The sequence below is a fragment of the Lytechinus pictus genome, chromosome 10 (genome assembly GCF_037042905.1).
Source record: "Lytechinus pictus isolate F3 Inbred chromosome 10, Lp3.0, whole genome shotgun sequence".
NCBI classification, from domain to species: domain Eukaryota; kingdom Metazoa; phylum Echinodermata; class Echinoidea; order Temnopleuroida; family Toxopneustidae; genus Lytechinus; species Lytechinus pictus.
This window is the reverse complement of record NC_087254.1, coordinates 2662074-2684615: the sequence shown is the minus strand read 5'-3', so window position 1 is coordinate 2684615 and position 22542 is coordinate 2662074. Positions and strand designations below refer to the sequence as shown.

At 37.6% G+C, this 22542-nt stretch overlaps 1 protein-coding gene across 2 annotated transcripts; it reads left to right on the top strand.

Moving 5' to 3' along the window:
- The first annotated feature begins 5226 nt into the window (after positions 1 to 5226).
- Positions 5227 to 21134, top strand: LOC129268951 (folliculin-like). 2 transcript variants are annotated; one of them, XR_010294737.1, is made up of 11 exons: positions 5248 to 5333; positions 9305 to 9550; positions 11736 to 11882; positions 13212 to 13433; positions 14795 to 15053; positions 15242 to 15390; positions 15854 to 15967; positions 16524 to 16782; positions 17147 to 17249; positions 17932 to 18874; positions 19189 to 21134. XR_010294737.1 is itself a non-coding variant. In XM_064105125.1 (10 exons), the coding sequence occupies exons 2-10, from the start codon at positions 9308 to 9310 to the stop codon at positions 18110 to 18112; spliced, it is 1677 nt and encodes a 558-aa protein (XP_063961195.1). In that variant the 5' UTR covers positions 5227 to 5333; positions 9305 to 9307; the 3' UTR covers positions 18113 to 21134. The 2 variants fall into 2 exon arrangements, 1 of the variants encoding a protein (XP_063961195.1); XM_064105125.1 differs by having other exon boundaries at positions 5227 to 5333; positions 17932 to 21134.
- Positions 21135 to 22542: the final 1408 nt, after the last annotated feature.

Below are 22542 nucleotides of genomic sequence, written 5' to 3'. Positions count from 1 at the left end.
TTCAAGAAAGATTGCCCAAATAATGTACTAGATACTGAGAGGGTGGAACCCAATCATTCCAGTCAGGATGAAGGAAGTTTAGAGAGGAACAAAAAGCAAGCATCTAAACAGGATGACCAACCAGGAGCTGGACAAATTCGAGTTGGTACGACAGGAAACGTCAAGCGGCAAGGCATTTTCATTGAGTCTAAAGTCAATGGTCAGTCAGTTACATTTCTGATTGATACTGGATCGTCGCAATACTTTATTGCCGACAATGTCTTCAACATGATCGACAAGGAAAACCAGCTAATCTTGGAGAAAATGAGTAACACAGGCTGATGGATCGACTTTAACACCAGGGGAGAAGCTGCAATGGAATTGCACATTGGAGGATTGGTCTTCATGGTCCAACTGTCCGTGGCTACATTGAAGAATGAGGGTATCATCGGTCTTGACCTGTTAATTCAGATGCATGCTGAATTAGACTGTCGTAGGATGGAACTACGAACACCTTGGCAGTCTATCCCCTGTAAGGACCGAGAGCGCAGACAATTTTGCTGCAGATCCGTAGACTCCGAAACCAATATTGTCCCCGCCGGGCATTATGTTGTTCTCAAAGGAGAAGCGACTAGATGTGACTCCGAGACCATTAGCGGGGTCGCATTGTTGGAAGCCCCTGCATTTTTTTACAGAATTGAGCAAGAAGGGCCTGCTAGTAGCCGCGGCTGTGGTTCGAGCTGATGCAGAAGGTATAGAGGAAGCCCGTGCCCCTCAGTCTGACCAGATGTCGAACTCTGTACCTAAGCACCCAGAAGAACTCTATGAACGAAGTACAGAGCAACTCCCTGAGCACCAGCGTGGAAAAGTGGCGGCATTGCTATAGGATTTTGGAGATATCTTTTCACAAGTTGCAAATGACCTGGGGAAGACCGGTCTGGTACAGCATTCGATCAGCACAGGTGATGCAACCGGTGAAACACCCAATATGTTAATGTTAGGGCGAGAGACAATCCCATGCCTATGGGCTGGGATCTCCCTCCTCCCGAGACCGACGGAGATGACGACCAAACAGACTACAGTGCCAGGTTCCGGAATCATCTAGAAATAGCTCACAAGGTAGCGAGAGAAACCTTGAAGACAGCGAGCAGAAGTCGTTCTCCGACAGGAAGGTGCATACAGCTCCCTATGCCGTTGGGCGATTTGCATGGCTTCGAAAGAAGACCAGAGAAAAGGGTCGCTGCCCAAAACTGCAACCAAGATGGCTTGGCACTTACCTAGTGGTCACTCGCCTGTCAGATGTCACAGTTAGGATTCAACAGTCACGGAAGTCTAAACCATTGGAAGTACACATTGATAGGCTGAAACCCTATCAAGATATTGGGCTTCCGACTTGGGAATTCAGACCCCGTGGTGGAGACTTTGGAGCAGAGAGGTTCGCCAGGTGGTGTCAGCATGCATAATCACAACACATCCGACTCCCCAGCAGACATCCAGCCAGATGGCGAGGTGCCTGAAAACCCACCAGACCAGACGCCAGCAGGTGAAGAGGCATCTGAGAGACCAGAAGATGACACGTTGACAACTGACCATGATACTGAAAGTTCCCCAGAAGACGTCGTGCCCGATGAGGATGTGCCTGGAGATCCACCAGACTGAAGCCAGGCTGCAGGTGCACCCTTGCAGGTGAACCATATGAAGCTTCGGCAGACGACCACACTTTGGAAAGCTCCTCAGAAAACATTCCACCCAATGACGATGTACCTGGAGAGCCATCAGACAACAGTCCAGCTGACGATGCAACAGATGGTGCAACAGCACGGGGTACAACTAATGCACAATTACCCACTGCCATAGGAGAAACCGCACCTGAAAAAGAAACTTCAGCGAGACGGTATCCCTCCCGTGACAGAGGACCTGCTACATACCTGCGGGATTATTTTGAGACATGAGTTTCCTACAAACTATAACAGTCAGACCGCAGGTCCCTATGCTAATGAGCAAAAAGGCCAGATTCATCCAAATCATCTCGTGGCTGAATCCTCCTCCTTGCAAAATCTCGTGATTCGTGAGATTTTCTTTCTCTAAGAATTTACCTGTTTTAACCTCAAGTTAAATGAAATATTATTGCACCATCAGATAGAGTAAATGTTATTCTTTCATGTTGGTTATTTATTTTCTATACAATATTTTGTTAAATAAGTAAATTTCTGGCCTGAAAATGTGCCTCAAAACTGAATTTTCTTCCTCTGTTTTCTTTTGCAAATTGTGCAAAACTTTTTATTTTGAGCCTCAATGATATGTATATCATCATAAAGCTGAACTTCTGTACTTTCAATGCCACTCTTAATATGCGGCACCTTTTAATCGGGTCAAGATCACACTTTTCCCACCAAGGTACAAGACGAGATTTATGAAATTTTGTACTTGCATGAAATCCAAAGTTCTGATTGGTTGGATAAGGTTCACAGAACAACAGGCGCGGGTAATTTGAGGAGATTACCACATGGGAAGTGTGACCTTCCCATGAACCCAGGCACTGGAACCGTTGGAATTTGCCAGTGTGTGGTCTCTTTGACTAATCAGAGTGCATTATTCTTGTTTTCAAGCTGCTTTATGTACTTGGCCAATGAAAGGTGTGATCTTGACCCGATTAAACCAATTCTTATTTTGAAACCTTTACCATTTTAAAGCATACATGTTCAGCTTTATCATGACCAAAAAATCATTTGGGCTCAAACAAAAATAAAGTGTGAAAATAGCATCTTTTGTCAGGTGAAAATAAATATTTTGTAGCATATTTTAGATCAAAATTTTAACTTATATTACAAAATTTTTGAATAAATTCAAACACATGACCTAAAAGAATTATTCTTCTTCTTTACAATGATGCCAAAATCATGAAATTCGATGCGCAATTAGAGCAGCAATGACCGAACGAAAAGAGGTGTTTTGATCCGCATCAAACTCATTAAATATGCAAAACATCTCAAGTCATGAAGAAGCCACTTTCTTGGGACCTGCCGTCTGACTGATAACTAGGACTAAGTTTTCAGTTCAGATGGATACATGATAATGAACTCGATCCCAATCTTCAAGCTTTGTGCGGATACGTTACTTCGAAAATATTGACATTTGTGGACTCTAATTTATGTTTTAGAAAGTTGTACAGGACCTGAACAAGAATATATGACAATTTTTTTTATGGTGTTTCGAAACTTAAAAATGAAATTAGGTTGTTTTCGAGTTTTTGGTTACCCCCTGTTTAGAAGTGGACAGTTTGTTATTAATTACCTTGGGGACCAAGCTCGAGAGAGAAAGGAGTCGTGTAACGAACTATGTTTCCGTTTTAATGTCATAGAGAGCTTATAGGGTCTGTAAACGTAGACTATACGGAAATCCTGACAAGAAAACCGTGTCAGCTGGAAGTTGGATTCATATATAACTACTCTCCACAACCTACGGATCTTAGTGAACGCATTTTACATACAATTTGTTAAAGGTCAAGTCCACCTCTGAAAAATGTTAATTTGAATCAATAGAGAAAAATCAGACAAGCACAATGCTGAAAATTTCATCAAAATCGGATGTAAAATAAGAAAGTTATGACATTTCAAAGTTTCGCTTATTTTTAAAAAAATAGTTATATGAACGAGCCAGTTACATCCAAATGAGAGAGTCGGTGATGTCATTCACTCACTATTTCTTTTGTTTTTTATTGTTTGAATTATACAATATTTCAATTTTTACGAATTTGATGATTAGGACCTCCCTGCCTGAAGCACAAAATATTAACATAATGGAATTCCACGTGTTCAGGGAGGAATGAAACTTCATTTCACATGACAATGATGAGAAAATCAAAATATTTCATATTTCATATAATAAAATACAAAAGAAATAGTGAGTGAGTGATGTCATCAGTTCCCTCATTTGCATACCGACCGAGATGTGCATATAACTGTTTTGTGAAATGAAGCGAAACTTTAAAAGGTCATAACTTTCTTATTTTACATCCGATTTTGATGAAATTTTCAGTGTTATGCTTGTTGAATTTTTATCTTTTTATTCAAATCAAGTTTTTGTTGGGGTGGACTTGTCCTTTAAAATCAAATCTGTAGATTTACATAACACTAAAAGAATTTGAATGCATCAATAACCCATTGATTTTGTTTACCCAACTAAACAAAATCATATTTTCCAATCTAAACAATGAAAAATTAGAATTCGGTTTGGATTCAATGCAATTTTAAAAAAAAAAACACAAATAAATATGCTGTTTAAAATTGTTTACACTCCTACACTGTTAAAAACCCTGATTTTACAGGAAAAAAAAGATTTTGCAGAAAGCAATTTAGAATCATTCTGTAGATTCATAAAACAGGAATTTTTCTGCCCGTTAACAGAACAGGTCTGTTTAAAAAGGGGAAAAGGGTGTTTTCTTTAAGGAAATTTTTTAGGTTCCATACACCAAATACCAATTTCCTGTAAGATTACGCAATCTGGTAAGATTACAGGTGTTCTCGAGACTCTGCTGCAGGAACTTCTTTTATTTTAAGGATAAATTTTCTAACAGTGTATGCATTTTAGATGTTATACAATTCATCCTCATCTCGATTATTTCAGCACCAATCGGATAAAACACAATTATATAGTTTGCACTGATAATTTATCTTTAACTTCAAATTCCTTTTTTATTGGATTGAGTTAATGGCAGTATGGGCATGCAATTTAAGACAGTATTTCTTGGTTTTGTGAATGTGTATACGTGTTTCTCTTTTTTTAATGTAATAATAATTCCTTACTTTTGGTATTTTTAAGATACTTTTTGATATAATTTTTATTTCGTTTTAAATATAAATTATCAATCTTTGTACTATGAATTGTATAATTGTCAATCATTTTTATCTGTACATAATCCAACTCGTGTAAAATTTATACGGTTGCACTAAAAGAAGATTGAATTGAATCAATCTTCTTCTAGCTTCTTCTTAATTCTTCTTCTTCTTCTTCTTTACCTCCTCCTCCTTCTTCTTTTTAATTCTTATTCTTCTCCTCCTCCTTCTTCTTCTTCAAGCATTAGACTTACTGCTCTCAACTCGTCTCAACTGTAACTATTGACACCAAACTTAACACCGCATTGACACCGTGTATGACACATATGCACGTGATTATGATGATAGTCGTATTTACTGGCATGAATACGGTATCTGCGCGCTGCTGCTCTTTTTTAATAGCGCCACCACCATCAATAAACAACATACCGCATAATAATGTAGAAACCATCCATACCATATCTTCTTGTCCTTTTGATTTCCTGAAAAATAGACATTTGTTCAACAGCTCATGTGTGTGTAAGTTGATACTTTCGGAGAAACTAACATTTTTACTCGTAATAATTTTGGTTTTAAAAATTTGGTTGAGAGATCGCGGCGGAGCTCCCAGAAAGCGAAGTTCCCGGGCGAAGTTGCGCCTGGAGCGGCCTTGGTCGCTAGCTCCTGCCCTAAGTCTTCGGGCCCTTGGGGAGAGCCTCGCCTGACTCCACTGATCTGAGCTGCGGCTGCCTTGGCTTGGGGGGGGGGGGGGGGCTTGGAGTTGGAGCTGGGCGCGAAATTATTTTTCCCACTGCAGTTCTTGTGGATTCTTGTGGAAGCCAATATAAATATTCATGACTTGCGTCTTCGGAAGTTCAGAATAAGAGTACGCATGCGTGTGAACTTAATCTTTACAAAATTATGGTCGTACGCGTGTGTTGTCGTTGCTGTGTCTATGAATGAATCGGCACCTTCAAATTGCCGGTATACCCAGTCGTTGTGTGTCCGGACAGGTTGTGTGTCTGGACGATCAATTTTAGAAAGTCAATTGGAAAAAATTACAAGCGAAGTTTCATCAATTTTTACTTTTAGTACAAAATGTTAGAAAATATTATATAGGCCTAGAGAACAAAATAGAAAATGATTACAACAACTATTGAATTCATATTTTTAGTGTAATCTTAAGACAAAAAAGAAGGCTTCAAAAATATAAAGTGTCCGGACACCCAACCCCCCATCCTACCGGGTACCCACTATACTGGCTTAACGACATAACGTTAGAGTCTAAGTTAAAGTGAGATCAACTCATCCAGGATATGCGCCATCATGTACGTAGCTTGGCGAAGAACAACAGGAAACATCGGAGATTTTCCCCGTCTTTTCATAATATTTTTCTTGTTTTTTTAATGAATTGTTTTAAAATGAAATCAATGTCGGAAATTAAGTTGTATCCCCCACTGGGGATGAGGGTTTATACATGCGGTAGTATTTCATTAAATCTGACCAGAGATGATCCTAATCTTTTATTTGACATGTGACGATATCTGCAGTTATTTTATAATCATGGCTTTAAGTATAAAGATATAGGTGTCCACTTTCAAATACATCAAATTCGATGTCTGGATCTGGATTTATACGATGCAGGGCCCTCCTGGGCATAAACGCATCGGGTGAGAGAGGGCGGAGTGAGGATAAGAAGGTTCTGTCAATGGCCTTCTTGAATGAGCTTGTCGATGTTGAGTTGATGACCCGGGGGCCAGTTACATTGACGAGTGGATATCATGCGCGACCAAAAAAACGTAAAAAGGATGTCTTTTTCAAGATAGGGCATGTTACGTACATAACGTAATAAGCCAGGGTGTCAAAAACTAATTAACTGAAAATTACACTAGGAAAGTTACGTGTTTAGGGTCAAATTTGCGAGGGTGAAAAAATTGAGACTAAAATGTTTTATAAAGGATGTACTTTTTGCCCCAAGCCAGAGTCATCACTACGTGATTAGAGTACGATTTGCACGAGATGTGGGAGGTGGGGCTGTACTAAACCCAATGATGTAGGTAAAGGTAAACCGACGTCCGTGACATATATTGCTGTACTTGTTTAGGGCGTCAATTCAGGGAATACTTGGCAAGAGTATCGTTTTGTTTCCAATACTAGGGTATCACACGCCAATACTTGTTAAGGGGTGCATTTTCAGAATATGGAAAATACGTGTTTAGGGTGCTTTTCGGGTTCCACGACAATTGCTCCGCCGACAATTGCTCCGGACAGTTGCTCCGCCGACAGTTGCTCCGTCGACACTTGCTCCGCCGATATTTGCTCCATCGACATCTGCTCCGCCGATAATTGCTCCGCCGACATCTGCTCCGATTATCGACAATTGCTCCGCCGTTATGTTCTCCGATTATACGACATTTGCATGAACATCTTATTTCTCCAAGTTGGTCTATGTTAAATGATAAGAAATTCATCCTGATACAAATTGTTTTGTTGTTTCATTCTTGTTATTCGTTAATGTTTTATTTATTTTATTCTCCCCCTATCATCACAGCTTTCTTCTTAAAAAAAACAAAATTGTTCTCCCTGCCGCTGCCACTTGACAAATTGTAACGAAGAAGGGGAATGACACACTCCCCATTGAGATTTGATTTTTTTTTTCATATATTATTATCATTGGTTTCACTCCGGTCTTGAGCGGGGAGAGAATTTGGGGGGGGGTGCTGGACAAAATATCTCTTCTGCTTTCGAGCAACTTATACACCATACATTCAGGCGGGCTCTCTCTCTTTCTCTCCCTCATTCCCGTTTTGTTCTTTCACGCTGTTTATTTTCATTGGTGACCGCTTGATTTATTGTATTTATCAGCATTATAATTATGAATATTTTATCAATAATTTTCATTACGTCTTGGGCCTTATCTACCATTGCACCTTTTTTTCAATTTGTTTCGAATGAAAGTATGATCATCACTGGCGTACAGATGGGGGAGGGGCGTGCTAGGGGTCACGGATCCCCCCCCCCCATTCTCCCTACCAATGAAAAAAAAAGAATAAAGGAAAGGAAAATAAATGTCATCCTTGTCTGGCCCCCTCCATTTTTTTGTTGGCTCATTACGCTACTGGTGAGTTACTACATGTATAAAACTAGACTTCGGTTATATTTTTTTTCTATTCTGTGCATTAGCGACAATATAAATATATTTTAATAAATGAATATATGTATGTATCTCTCTCATAACGTCTAAACAAATAATGTTTTTTTTAAAAGACAATAATATATATACCAGTAATAATTTAGTTACAAATTCATGAAACCCAATACGCATCTCACTGAATTTATAATGCGAGCACGAAGCGCGAGCTGTTATTGACCTGGAAAGGGGACTCGTCTACCATCATTTGTTTTACCATCAGTTCGTCCACTATCCTCATGGTCTAATTGCCATTTCGTCCACTCACCATTTTGTCTAATAACCAGTTGGTCCAATAGCCATTTAGTCCATATATATACCATTTGGTCTAATTGGATTAAGTGTTCATTGTGCAAAATGAATGAAAATGAAATGGATATTAGACCAACTGGTAATGAGTGGAAATGGTGATTGGACGAAGTTATGATTGGACCAAATGGTTGTTTAGACAAAATGTTGATGGACGCAATGGCATTATTAGACTAAATGAAGTGAGACCATGTGGCGGTAGATGAATTGGCAATTTATTTTACCTATTATTGGGCCCTCACAGACTAAAAAATTTGGCAGGGCTTCTGAGGGCTTGAGAAATTTTTCGACATTGTACACCTGTGGGACATTGGGGGCTCCCTCCATGGATGAATGAATAATTGCCACGACTAAGAATGAAAACCAAAAAGGAGAAGAAATCACTGGCAATAGGCCTATATGTATACCTTGGGAGACTATCGGAGGAATGGGATACTGCATTATTCAATACATAGCATAGTGGGTCTACATTACGTTTCTTTCTTTTTTTCTTTGTGGTAAAAAAAATTTTGAGGAATTTTTGAGGGGGCTTCACTCCCAATGCCCCCTCCCCCGAAGTAAAACCGCACCTCCATCTGCATGCACATGTGCATATAAAGTACGAGACAAAATTTCACAATTATATTGCTTCAATTTTATTGGCCCATAACATAATAATCCTGATATATACATGTATGGGCCAATACAGCTAAAAAAAAATCAGAATTCCTGCTCAGTAATCTTATTTCTATAATCCTACTTGAAAGATAATGTCAAGGTGAAATTAAAATGAAACTTAAAGGAAATTTTATTTTTGGTCGATTGTTGAAGCCTTTGTTGCTGTGAATTTTCAATTTAAGCATGTATTTCTTTATTTCATTGGTCTCCCAGTCAAGAAGAAATTGCAACAGTGACCAGCAACATTGGTCTGGTACCAGTAGACCGATCGGTTCAAGTCAGCCATATTTGTTCATTTGATAAAGGAAACCATTGTAATGTTTCATGATAATGTATTCCTTCATTCTAATTGCAGAAAATGAATGCAGTTATAGCCCTGTGTCACTTTTGTGAGATTCATGGACCTCGAGTCCTCTTCTGTACACAAGCCCACCACGCTGCTGAACCACAGCATGTACTCGACGGAAAAGGAGAGGAGTACAACACTACGTTTGGACATCACTTCCACAAACGACCGCGGTCATCTACAAATGAGTCTTTAGGTTCGGTCAGTAGTGACCTCACAACGTGTTCCTCTGCTTCATCTACTGAACATTGTGAGGTGAGATTTATCTCTTGAAAGTTCCAGGTTTGTTGGATGGTGGGTTGATGGTGATCTTTTACCTAATGGCTAAGAAATATTGAATAATTGTAAGTAAGCAACCAGAAGGTTCTCCAAGGAGAAATCTAATAAGATAATCAGATCTACTCAAATTCTTGGTTGTGTAATAGATTATAATGTCAGATCAAGCAACTAGTGTGTCTAAAGGGACTTTCACAATTGCTTGTGCAATCGTTTGCGATCATTTGGTCATGTATGTTGCATGTAATCGCAACAGTTGTAAGCAGTCGCACTACCAGTTGTGAAAGGGGCTCAAGTCATTCAACTACCATCTTGGAATCAAATAGAATTAAAGATTTTATTGATAAGGATACTTGTCATGTTGCTGTTAGGTCCCAGGTGGCCGTGTCATAAAGTTGTTCGTTAGTTAAAAATGACTGGTGAACCTTTCTTATGCGCTGAAAAATCACCAACGATTATTAATGGTGAATATCATTTACCACAACAAAGGATCACCAGTCGTTCTTAAAGTCGCTCTTAACTTATGAACAGCTTTATGAAACGCCCCCTAGTTAAATCGAGATTAGATTGTTATTATTCTCTGTATAATGTCACCACCTCTAATAACCTAAATCGTCTACAGAAATTATCGAATGAAGCAGCAAGAGTCATTTACTGTCAACCATCATATACACACAATCCCTCTAAGAGAATTAACACTGGCTGAAAGTTGAAAATTGAATTGAGCATAAGTCCCTAACCATCGTATTTAAATGTCTCAATGAGCAAGCTTTTTCATTCATGTCAGACCTAACAGTTCGCCAATCCACGTACAACACTCTGTCATCATCACATATCGTTCTTCTCATCCCAAGAACATTCAAATTGATAGGTGATGGGTCATTTTTTGTGTTTGCCCAAAATATTGGAATGCATTACCTGATAAATTTAAACAGTGCCATTCCATTAGTGTGTTCAAGATGATACTCAAGTCTCATTTGTTTTGATATACTGCAAGTAGTGTTTCATTTTGTGTTGTTTAATTTTTTACCCATTATTGTATTTGTTTTTGCCCTTTCGTATAGTGCTTTGTAACTTTTAAAAAAGCACATTATAAGAAGTAATTATTATGTTATGGACCTCACAGTTCACATGGTATTATGTGGTGCCTAACTGCCAATGATGGACTTATTCAAGCTATTGCCAGATTTAGTCAATACTGTCAATATTATTGACAGGCACTCACATATTGGTGGTATGGGGATGTGCCATATTGATGACCCCCTTTTTCAGACCTAATTTTCAGTTCTTTAGATACTCTGAATGACAAAAGTTCCATTCAGAAGCCGCCCCGCCTCGCTCGCAAGATGCAAGACCCCTGTTACGAAACATCTCAGTTCCCTAGCCCTACCAAAATCGTCCAGCGCAAGCACCGCATGCGAGAGCTGCATGCACGCCTTCACAACTCCCTCCGCTAGCAGCTCCATGCACCGCTAGCGCCCACATATACATGCACAGCGCTAGCGTGCTCCGTACCTACTCCCGCGTTCTCGTTCCGTAGACCCACACTGCCCAGTATATATTTAGTTCCCAAGACCCCTTATTTTACCCTTGTGATCAGTTACTTAGACCCCCATTTCAGGGTTTCATGAGGCACACCCCATCAAAATATAAAGTTTGAAATATAATCAGCAATACCATACTGAAGATTTGGTACCTAAAGTAGCTTGCAGAAACCAAAATTCTTTATATTTGTTTTGCAGAGACGAATAAATAATAATAATAATGAGCAGTTCTTAGAGACGCATAATACCATATAAATAGTCTCTATGCGTGTAGAAGAATTGTTGTTTTCTATAGGGCTAATAAATGTGTTTCTTATTAGAGATATGTTTTTAACATTTGAATCTGTTGAAATCTGTTATTGATCTTATATTATGAGGCAGATTGTTCCACAATTTTGGTGCCATTTTCCCAAAAACTCTGTCACCAAAAGAATAGAGGGCTATATATGGAAACTTGTTTATCAAATCGTAATAATCATTCTTTTATGGTCTGGTGCACAGGTTCCCTATTGTTTTGTCCTCCAGGACCAATATGACTGCTTGGGACATCACGTGGGCACGCTTACTCTACAGTTTAGTCCATCTAAATATTATCCCCTCGTGGCTTTGTTTCCCTACAGGCATGTAGATCTTTTCAGCCGGGTCAGCCAGGTTTCATCAGTAATGACCATGAAGCCAAGATTAGCTACATCAGTTCTCAGAACCCTGAACATCCAGAGTTGTTTACCATCATAAGACAGGCATGCATTAGGAGTCTCAGCTGTGAGGCAAGTTTATTTGGGATTTTGGGACCCTTTTTATAGAACCATTATGACCTATATTCACAAAGGTGGCTTTGAATCTGTGGTTAGGGGGGGGCAGTAAAACTCGCTGGTAAAAAAAAAACTTGGTCAAAATAGGGTAAAATGGTGTTATATGTACATGTACATGCATTAGGCTGAAGTAGGGAGAATGATTTGTAAAACTTAAGTGTCAACTGGTATACATGTACATGTACTCTATTTTATTTTGTGTGTTCAATCAATTGATGCTTTGAGTAATATTGATTTATTGTCAAATATATCGGTCCTAATTCAGAGAGTCAGACATACTTGAAACTGTGTTTATTATCTTGTATAGCTTTCAGGGAAGGAAAGAATTAATATGGTATATTTTGGTGATGATTATTAAAATGGCTAGACTCTTTACAGAGTCTGACATATTTGAATCTGTCGTTTTTGTCTCGCCTGCACAGCAGAACGAGACTACAGTATAGGCGCCGCTGTTCTGACGGCGGCGGCATCAATTTTGGAAAAGTCATCATAATTTTTATCAAGTATTACTGAACATCCTGCCAGAGTTTCAGGTCACATGACCAAAGTCAAAGGTCATTTAGGGTCAATGAACTTTGGCCATGTTGGGGGTATTTGTTGATTTCCATCATAACTTTGAATGTTTATGGATCTGGTTCATGAAACTTGGACATAAGAGTAATCCAGTATCACTGAACACCCTTTGTGAGTTTCAGGTCACATTACCATGGTCAAAGGTCATTTGGGGTCAATGAACTTAGATTATGTTGGGGGAATCAAAGCAAAATCTTAATCAAGGTTAAGTTTTTTCAATCTCATAACTCTGAAAGTATATGGATCTAGTTTATGAAATTTGGAAATGAGAGTAATCAAGCATCAATGAACATCTTGCATCAGTTTCAGGTCAAATAACCAAGGTCAATGAACTTTGGCTGTGTTGGGGGTATTTGTTGAATAGATATCATCACTTTGAAAGTTTATGGATATTGTTCATGAAATGTGGACATAAGGGTAATCAAGTATCACTGATCATCTTGCACAAGTCTTCAGTCACAAGATCAAGGTCGAATATCATTTATTGACAATGAACATAGTTAGTATTTTATCATCATATGAATGGGGTTTTTTTTGTGAATGATTATTCTGTAGTCATTTTCCCAGTCAGCACTACTGCTATATTGAATAACATAATGCAGGCGAGACTGCCAGAAGCACTCCACTTGTTAAGTGGGAAGGGTCAAGAAAGACTGATGTTCTATGGTGCTTACTATCACTTTAAAGGTTCTGACAATTTTAATCTTGCAGAACTGTCAGGGACGGGAAGGACCGATCTTCTTTGGTGATGATTACTATGGTTATACTCTGAGCTACATGTTCTTCATCAAAGACACCCAAGCTAGAGGACTTCAGAGAGGCTACAGTATCATTGTAGTCATGATGGATAAGATTTACCTTCTAAATTCTTGGCCGTTCCTTGTCAAGCATATGAAATCACTCATTGATGAACTCCAGTCAAAGGCTATCAAGGTATTGAATCATTATCTTTGAAACTGTTTCACTGGCAGGATTAATTCCTTGAATGCACTAGAAACAGTAACAGGAGCTAAAGCGAGTGTACTATACAGTGCGTATCAAAAAAAATTTACACTTTGAAAAAGCCCTGGGAATTAAAAAATATACAACATGTGGGTAATTTTTTCACATATAATCTTGGGTTTGGGTCTCATCTATCCAATGAACGTAAAAGTTTTGACAGAATGTTACACTTGAGTGAGCACTGTCCATTTTTGTAAAGCTCGCAGAAATCTGTCTGCGCAGAAAAGCTCGTTTGTACGCTGTGTCAAGGGGAAAGGGCGAAATCAAACTTACCCCTCGAAACATTTCTCATATATTTCCCTTGCACTTTTAGTCAATTGAAATAAAACGGATACATTTAAGCATTTTCTAACAATTTTGTCACCAAAATTGACATTTCAACACTTAGTAAACACAACCTTTACCCTTTTTGTGGCAGCTGGATCTGAGGACATAATTGAATCTGAACAAAAGTTTATATCAGACATCTCTAGCATTTTTTCACTAAGTTTTATCATTTAAATTGGGTTTACATTTCATTTTTCATTTAATACTTGTTTCTCCACACTTTTCCCAAGCTTGACAATGATTAACAAAATGAAAATCAAGCCTAAGCCATTTTATGTAAATCACAGCTCAGTGTAAAGCAAATATCGTCACGATGGCCTCGGTGTGTGGGGGAGTGAGGTGGGGCGCAATGCACTCCTCGAAGTGGTTTGGGCAAAGAAACAAGTTTAAAAAGGTAAAAGTTATCTTCAAATCAATTTTACTAGCTAAATTCCACGTGTTATTCATGATTAAGGTCTACTTTTATATGCATAACTATTTCAAAGTTCTGCGCAAATCATTTTCACTAACTTTTCAAAAGTAAGTGGTGCACACTCAAGTGGAAATATTTTTCGACTGTTATATCGTCATTTGCTTAAATGGATCTGTCCCAATGTTAAAATGTGGAAAAATCTTCAGGATATTACAAATGTTTAAAGTTTCGTTGTCCGATTGTATTGGCTTTATCCCCTCTCAAGTATATGAATTCATTTTGTGTATCACAGGAACTACATGTTTGATTCAACAAATCAATGCACAGTGCTTGATTTTGAACAGGTACCTTTATTATCCGAATCGGATGCAAAAATTTCGGTATCTGATTAAAATAGAGAAAATTACTGCTTGTTTCCTGAAGTATACCCAGATCTCTGGCCAATATAGGGGGCACTGAGGCCAATCAACAGGTCATCCACAGTCACGGCCTTCGATGGGCTTAGAGTAAAGGTGAGCCCTGATTGATATTTCCGGTGTTGGTATCTTCATAGGTGTATGAGCAGGAGCAGACACAGCGGAATCAACGTGCTGAACGTCTTCACAGGGAGTTCCTCTCACCTGGAGACTTCTACCGTGGTGGGGTCAACAAGCCCTTCAGAGGACTGGTAGTCCTGACGGGAGATATCAACCTCTTTAGGTACCTTCATATGAGGTTTTCCTGGATCTTGAAGGCTGGAGGAAACAGGATGACTGAGAAGGTCCTGGAGGGACCTCCTTTAGAGGAAGCTGTAGATCTTGACGATGATGAAGGTTAGTATAGCCTTATGTGACCAATCAATATTACTTTCATACCGTGCAAATTGATTCCGGCAGGAAGGCATTTTTAAGAGCCAATTCAGCACCTAACAACACAGATATCTGCACAATCCATATACCAGGTCTCGTTTCTATTTTGTCATCATTTTATTAATTTAGATATTTTTCCACTTTGTGAATAGTGACGGAGGAAGGATTCATTAAGGTATCTACTAAGCCAGCTGTACCATCATCCCCTGAAGACCACACCCAACAAGAGGAACACCAATCAGAGGATGAGTTAGAGGGAGACGATGGACCGGTCTTTTCATCACTACAACATCTCAGAGCTGTGAGTCTTACTCAGTCTCTGTACGCTGAACTTTGGCTTAGGTTGATTTAATGCCAGTTGTGTTAACGATCTCAAAATCATTCACAACTGTCTAGGAATGATAAATATCCAAGAATTTGGTTAACAAAAGGAACATGGAATGTAAACAACATTTTGACATTTTCAGCTTTCCTTAATTTTATCACAGAGTTAGATAATGGTCTTGTTTAAACTGGACTTAGATTACAAGCCAGTTGATTATATCCCTGGGAGATGCTGACCTAAAAACTATTGCTTTAATCACTTGATGTCTCTGTTGTAGTTACGTGTTAATTCCGTTTGTTGAACTTGGTATTTGGTCTTCTGCTTCTTGCCTTAGGGAAACTATTGTGCTTATCATTATTTTCAAATATGATTTTTCAATTTTTTGTGGGTCACATTATTTGGTTGCTTTATGTCAACACCTCACAATTATTTTTTGCAGGTTCTTGGTAGTCTCAACTTCCATGATGTTGCTTACAATGTTTTAATTGGAAATCAACTGATTGCCAGAGCTGATTGCAAGAGCACTCTCAAATCTCTCTTCAAAGTCCTCAAGGTAAATTTACTTATCAGAGACTTTCTGATTTTTATTGTCTCGCCTGCATAGCAGAGTGACATTATAGGCCCCGCTTTTCCGACGACGGTGGCGGCTTCAACATTGAAATCCTGCTGGAGTTTCAGGTCACATGACAAAGGTCATTTAGGGTCAATGAACATTGGCCATGTTGGGGCTATTTGTTGAATCACCATCGTAACTTTGAAAGTTTATGAATCTAGCTCATAAAACTTGAACAAATGAGTTCAACAACCCAGTCAATTCTTTCTGCAATTCAAACCTGTATATTACATTACTTAGATCTTGTTTCATATAACATAATATCAGAATGAGTGTAAGAAATTAATTAACAATGCAATAGATATGAGACAAACCTGTTCTTAGCCAATCAAATGTGACTATTTCACCAGCTTATGCTTAATATGGCCAACAAGCCTTGTATGACAGAAATACAGATAATTATGTGACTATTTCACTAGCATTTTGCTTGCTATGGACAAAAAGCTCTGTAAAATCGATGACGGATTTTAAACTCAGATAATGTTCTATTCCCTAGGTGATCCTTCCAGCTGGATGTTGCCGCATCATCAGCCACAGTTCCTCCTATCAGGCTTCCTACAAGTGCAATTTCCTGGGTCTAAGCTCCGATACTGAGCTTCCAGAACACGTGATCACCTCAGAGGTCTACCTCCTCTTAGATGTGACCAATCCGATGAACCTGAGACAGGATTCTAACATAGTGGTGTCTAAGATGGCAGGACCCTTCAAGGGATATGGCATCTCTATCACAAGCAGCTCAGTTGTACCTGATAAAGGTGAGTAGTTGCTTTTTAATAGATGAAACATTTTTGTCTCGCCTGCATAACAGAAGTGAAACAAAGACTGTGGTTCGCTAATGATTATGTATTTACCTCTGTCATATGTCTAGAAAATCAAGACAGTGTCAGATGGATCATGCAGACATATGTGACAAATAATTGCTATCATACAAAAAAGGCAGTTCGATTGTATAGCTTGCTCTCTGGATTTTCAACTGAATGGAACTGCATCTTAAACGCCTTTGACACAGCTGGCTCCATAATCTCACTGCATGTATTTCCATTTATATCAATGGCCAACCTCCATTTTCTGTGTTCATTTTTATCAATCTGCTTTTTTTTTTCTTGTAATGAAATGCAGTGCCTACGATCCTGTCAAGAATAGTGACAACACTGAACAACAATGACCTTACTCCAGAGATTGTCGTGACTGTTCTAACTACACTCAAAGAAGAATGGATGAAGTAAGATTTTCATTTTTTATTTATTGAAAAACTTAATTATCTAGTAGAGAATTTATATAATTGAAAGTATATTTTACTTGAGTAAGCCATTTTGGAATCCCAGAATCCTTCCTGAAGCAGTTGGAATCTAGTAACATTTTCCCAATTTTGTGTTCTGACAAAAAATAGTGACAACAGAACATTAATGTTAATAACTTTTGAGAGTTTTAGATTCCTTTATTTTAGCTTCCTCACAATATGGGGATTCAAATACACAGTACATACATTGTATTAATGAAACAAATTGATGGACGTGGGATTGGCACATTTCATTCCTCATTTTCTTTTCCAACTACATCAATGACTTCATCAAAGGCACGAGGCCTTTCACCCTTAAATAGAGGTCACCAATTAATAGCAATCACTGAGCAGTTGATCATAGTGTCTCCCATGTTCTTCTGCATCAAATGGTTCATAATATACATGTAGCAGCCTCCTTTATAGAAGACTTAACTGTGCTTTAACAAGAAACAGTTCAGAAATGTGACATGCTCATCCTATTCTCAACTTTCGATTTCATTTTTATTAAGGTTCAGATATCAATATTTTCAATATAGTTAAAGAATTTTAGTTAAAGATAAATCGACTGCTTTCATGATGAATTTCTAATGATTCGATATTCGTCTCTCTTCTTCTGTTGCAGTAAAGTCAAGTTGCTTTTCAAGTTTACAAGAGCAGGGTCACACTCAGAGGAAGATACAGAGAAGCTTCTCAAGATTCTTCAAGCAAAGGAAGAGGATAAACCCCTCTTAAAATTCTGGATCACTGGACTTAGCTCACAGTACAGGTCCCATCTACTCACTTCAACGATGGGAACAACATGAATGTGCATACGTGGGACTGTGGATTATGCTGATGCTTGCCTTCTATGATGTGTATATACAATGAAGTTATGATATATAATGATGATATTCTGCTTTATTGATGTTAATACATGAGGAGGATGTCACTTTGCAATTTCAAATGTATTTTTACCCCAGTCCTGGGATTCTGACTTGCCCGCATTTGATGTTTCCTTAAAACATATTTTTCGCTTCTACAGTACACAACAGATTCAAGGACACAGAAAATGTATTGTCAAATGCCCTTCATAACAAAGAACAACCCAAAAGTCTTTGTCGAAAATTGGTGAATCTAAACAGCACTTTCGCCCTTGACTCTGGACAAATGACATGTTGGCAATAGGGTGGATGCAATTTTGGAATTGGACAATTTGATTGGCTGTTGAGCAAAATTGACATGGTACAACAGAACTTGGGATTCAAGCATCATTTAACCTGATTATTTAGAAAGTAATGTTTGCTTTGTAAGTAACCAACTGATATAGCTGCCAACTATTCCTGTCATGGAATAACGATTCCCACTTTTTGATCTTCAAGCTTATGTTACTCACCCTAGATTCCTCTCTTTTTGTGAAAACTTTTGTGTATCAATATACATGATATCCATTGTTCCTATATTTCCTAAGTCGACTTAGGAAATTCCTACTTCTTATGAAAGGTTAGCAGGTATGGTCACTGATGGCATTCAGTCCTATCCAATGGACTTTGATGTGAGGATTAAAGCCTAATCAAAGAACATTATCACTTTGGCCCATATTCTGAAGTCAGGTTTAACTTAGACCATGGTCTAACTCTGTGCTAAAATTATGGGAAGCCAAAAGTGTCAAAATTTTTATTAAGTTGTATGTTTCTTATGTTTACTGTGCTCTTTCCTGATTCATCGATGGTGAAGACAATCATCTATTTATACTTCCTAGAAAATTATGAATGATTTGAGAGCCAAATGAGCTGAAATATGATATCTCTACAGTTCGTGAATTATATAACATTTGGCTATCCATACTTAAACCACAACTTTAAACCTGAGTTTAAGTTAAACCCGACTTCAGAATACGGGCCTTTGAGTTTGTTTTGGTAACAGCTACAAGACTCAAATCCATATCATTGAATCATATCACTGTGATCATCATAAAAAGCACCAAAGTGTAATGTCTGTGCTCTGTGGGAATAATTTATTGAGAAGAAAACAGTGCAGTCCAGATGTTTGAAAAGAAGTTCATTTATTAATGAGCGTCAAAGAGATGTGAACACTTAATCATGATGGAAATTTAGACATGTTATAAAGTATACTCTACCATACAACTTCATTTCATGTTAGCAACTTTTGGTCCTATGTATTTTTTGGGGGGGTTAAATTTCGTTAAATCTGCTGTTGAATTAGGATGAACAACTTTAAATTACATTGTTGTGAATTTTCATATTGAAAGTCAAGTTATTATATCAGGAATGCCAGTGGCAAATGGTCCCAGGGCCTGAGAATTTTTTGGAAGATAAATTATGTGGGCGCGAAGTGCATATCACGAGCGCAAAGTCCATTTCAGCCAGGGTCAAGTTTTAGGGTTCTAAATGGTCTCTGATTCACAATCTGAGCCTATTTCAGGGATCATTTTTCCAAAAAAATTAGCTCAAGCTTTGGGGTCATTTTATGTTGTAGAGCCTCACTTTACATGACATAATTCATTAGAAATAATGATGTCTTGATGAAGTTTACAAGAACATAGTCATAGAGTATTCGAGATGGCAAACTTATTTCATAAGTGCAGCACAGTTAATCACCACAACACATGGTTATATTCATTATCACCCACCCTGAAGGTCCCAATTTCAACTCCAAAATCCTTTTAAAAAACTCAAACTTTGCTTTTAAAAATGCGGAATCTGTGCCATATTTCCAGAGCACGCTGCAGCTTAGCTCAAATTTAAGAAGCGGGGTCGCCAAAAAATGAACAAATCTGCGGTTTTGTTCCGAGTTCGCAAACGTTTTTGCATATTTAGTAGGATCTTATCTTCAAAATGACCAATCAAAGAAAAAACGGAGAAAGTCTACCGCATTAAATTTGCACAGAAATCAAGTTGCCGGCATGCTAACTGGCAGGCCTACATTCGACATGGGGTCCGAGTATCTTGCAGGAGCAAATGGCTGCTGCAACTTCCGGGTTGCACATCGCATGCGGTGCTCTCTGAACAGCCACGAGAAAACTCGACCAGCCGGAACTTACGGTTTAAAAAAAATGAAAAACTGGAACTCTCTGGCATCCCTGTTATATAAATTGTTTTCCATATTTATTCACTCCACTTTATGTTGACATATTTCTTTTCAGGCCTGCCAACTACAAGGAGTAACTCCTTTTTTTTTTGGAAATTTTTAATATACATTATATCATATAGGGAAAGAAAACTCCTTTTTTGTCCAGATATTATGTACAGTCATCCATGGGAAGTATGCTGTGACTCCTATTATTTAATAAATAACTCCTATTCTATATGTTTACAGGTTGATAGGCCTGTTCTTTCAATTTGCGAAATGCCGAGATTTGATTCGGGACAAACAATATACTGTGTGTCTTACAAATTGAGCATTACATTTAAAATGCCTCTGAGCGGGTGTCAAGCTCACGATAGTTTAGAAAAGAGTTTAACAGTAATACATTCATATATGCTATTCTATTTTTGGTTTTAAAAGCACATAGGGCAATAGACATATCAGTATGTTTGGGGGGTTTTCAGTAATTATGTTGCACTGTTTCATTTAAAAATGTTTTAATTTGGAAAGTAAGATTTTCCTTTTTTTTTCAATAAATAGGTTTAGTAACATATTTCTGGAAAATAGTATTTTCTTTGAAAACCTGCCATATTTCTGGACGTAAAGTTCAAGATAATGCAAAAAATGGCATCTCTGTATAAAGTTTATCCACATAATCCTTGGCTTGTACCTATTACTTTTATGTGCTGATAATTTTTTTCCCCAACATTCACACAAGTGGGCACTCATTAACCTCATTTTTGTAATAAAAGAAACTAAATACAATAATGTTATCAGTTGAAGTACGTACACTTTGTTTTTATGAAAGATTTTATGAAATTGTTATTTTCAGCATGCCTGCTGGTCAGGATTGATATATAAAATGCATGTTTGAAGTTAGATATAGAAGACGCAGAGAAAACTGTGCAATATCATTTATTATAGTACTTTATATTTGTTATATTTAAAGGGAGATAAACATGTACATACTGTAGATCCAAACTAATCACAGAAGATAATATCCTGAAGTTGCACCTTCTCTTTGAAGAGCAAATGCACCCAACAAAACGTTGATTTGAATGAATATAGAAAAATCAAACAAGCTTAACAATGCAATTTCATCTACCGGTAAATCAGATTTAAAATAAGAAAGTTATGACAATTTAATGCTTTGCTTGATTCCAGAAAATGTTATATCACATTGTTGGTTGCAAATAAAGGAACTGATGACATCTCCCACTCACTATTTCTTTTGATTTTAAAATATAAATATCTTTTTGGTTCTTTGATATGACAAGATACGAGGCTTAATTCCTCTATGTATGTGTGAGATTATACTTGTTGCAACCTATTTCTAGACTCTTTTGGGTTTATATCAAACTGAGTTTAATTTTATTACACTAGCGCTAGTATTTTAAGAAAATTAAGACTCTTTTGGACTTCTCGTTTTGAGCTTGTGTTTGCCTTTACGCGTTGCTCGCATAAACAGAACTTTTAAAAAGTCATAACTCTCATATTTTTTATCAAATTTTTATGAAATTTTCAGTGTTAAGCTTGTTTGATTTTCCTCTATATTCATGTCAACTTAAATGTGTAGAGTGCATCGTGTGGGTGTTTCTTCAGTGAGTTTACTGATATTGCTTTTATTATATCTTGTTTGTACAGGTAACCCTGCAGAAGGTCTAATCACTTGGGACATCAGAATTTGGGGAGAAATTTAATTTCATGTGTTTTGCTTTAAATCTGGTCCGAAAAATTACCTCAACTTGCGCTATTATCTGACATACATGTACTGAATGTCGACTTATGCAGAGTTAATTGTACTACTGCAGAATATAGAAATTTGTATTTTAGTGTTAAAAAACACTTTATATTATCATGTGAATAAAATTTGTTATACATCTCAGAGAAATGGAACGTTTTGAAAAGACGTTATGTTATTTTGCCTTTTCGGGTTATCCATATAAGTTGGAAAAAATTATTTTGATGTTTGACAATGCAGCTAACAGGATAATGATATATGATACATAAATTAAACATATTAGGTTTACAAAAAAAAAATATTGGTCAATGAGTTTTTCTTCTTTTTCATGTAGATTGGAATTAGATTAATTAAATTTCAATGTATTAGTCCGTATGATATAGAATATACAGTATGTCCCATGAAAAG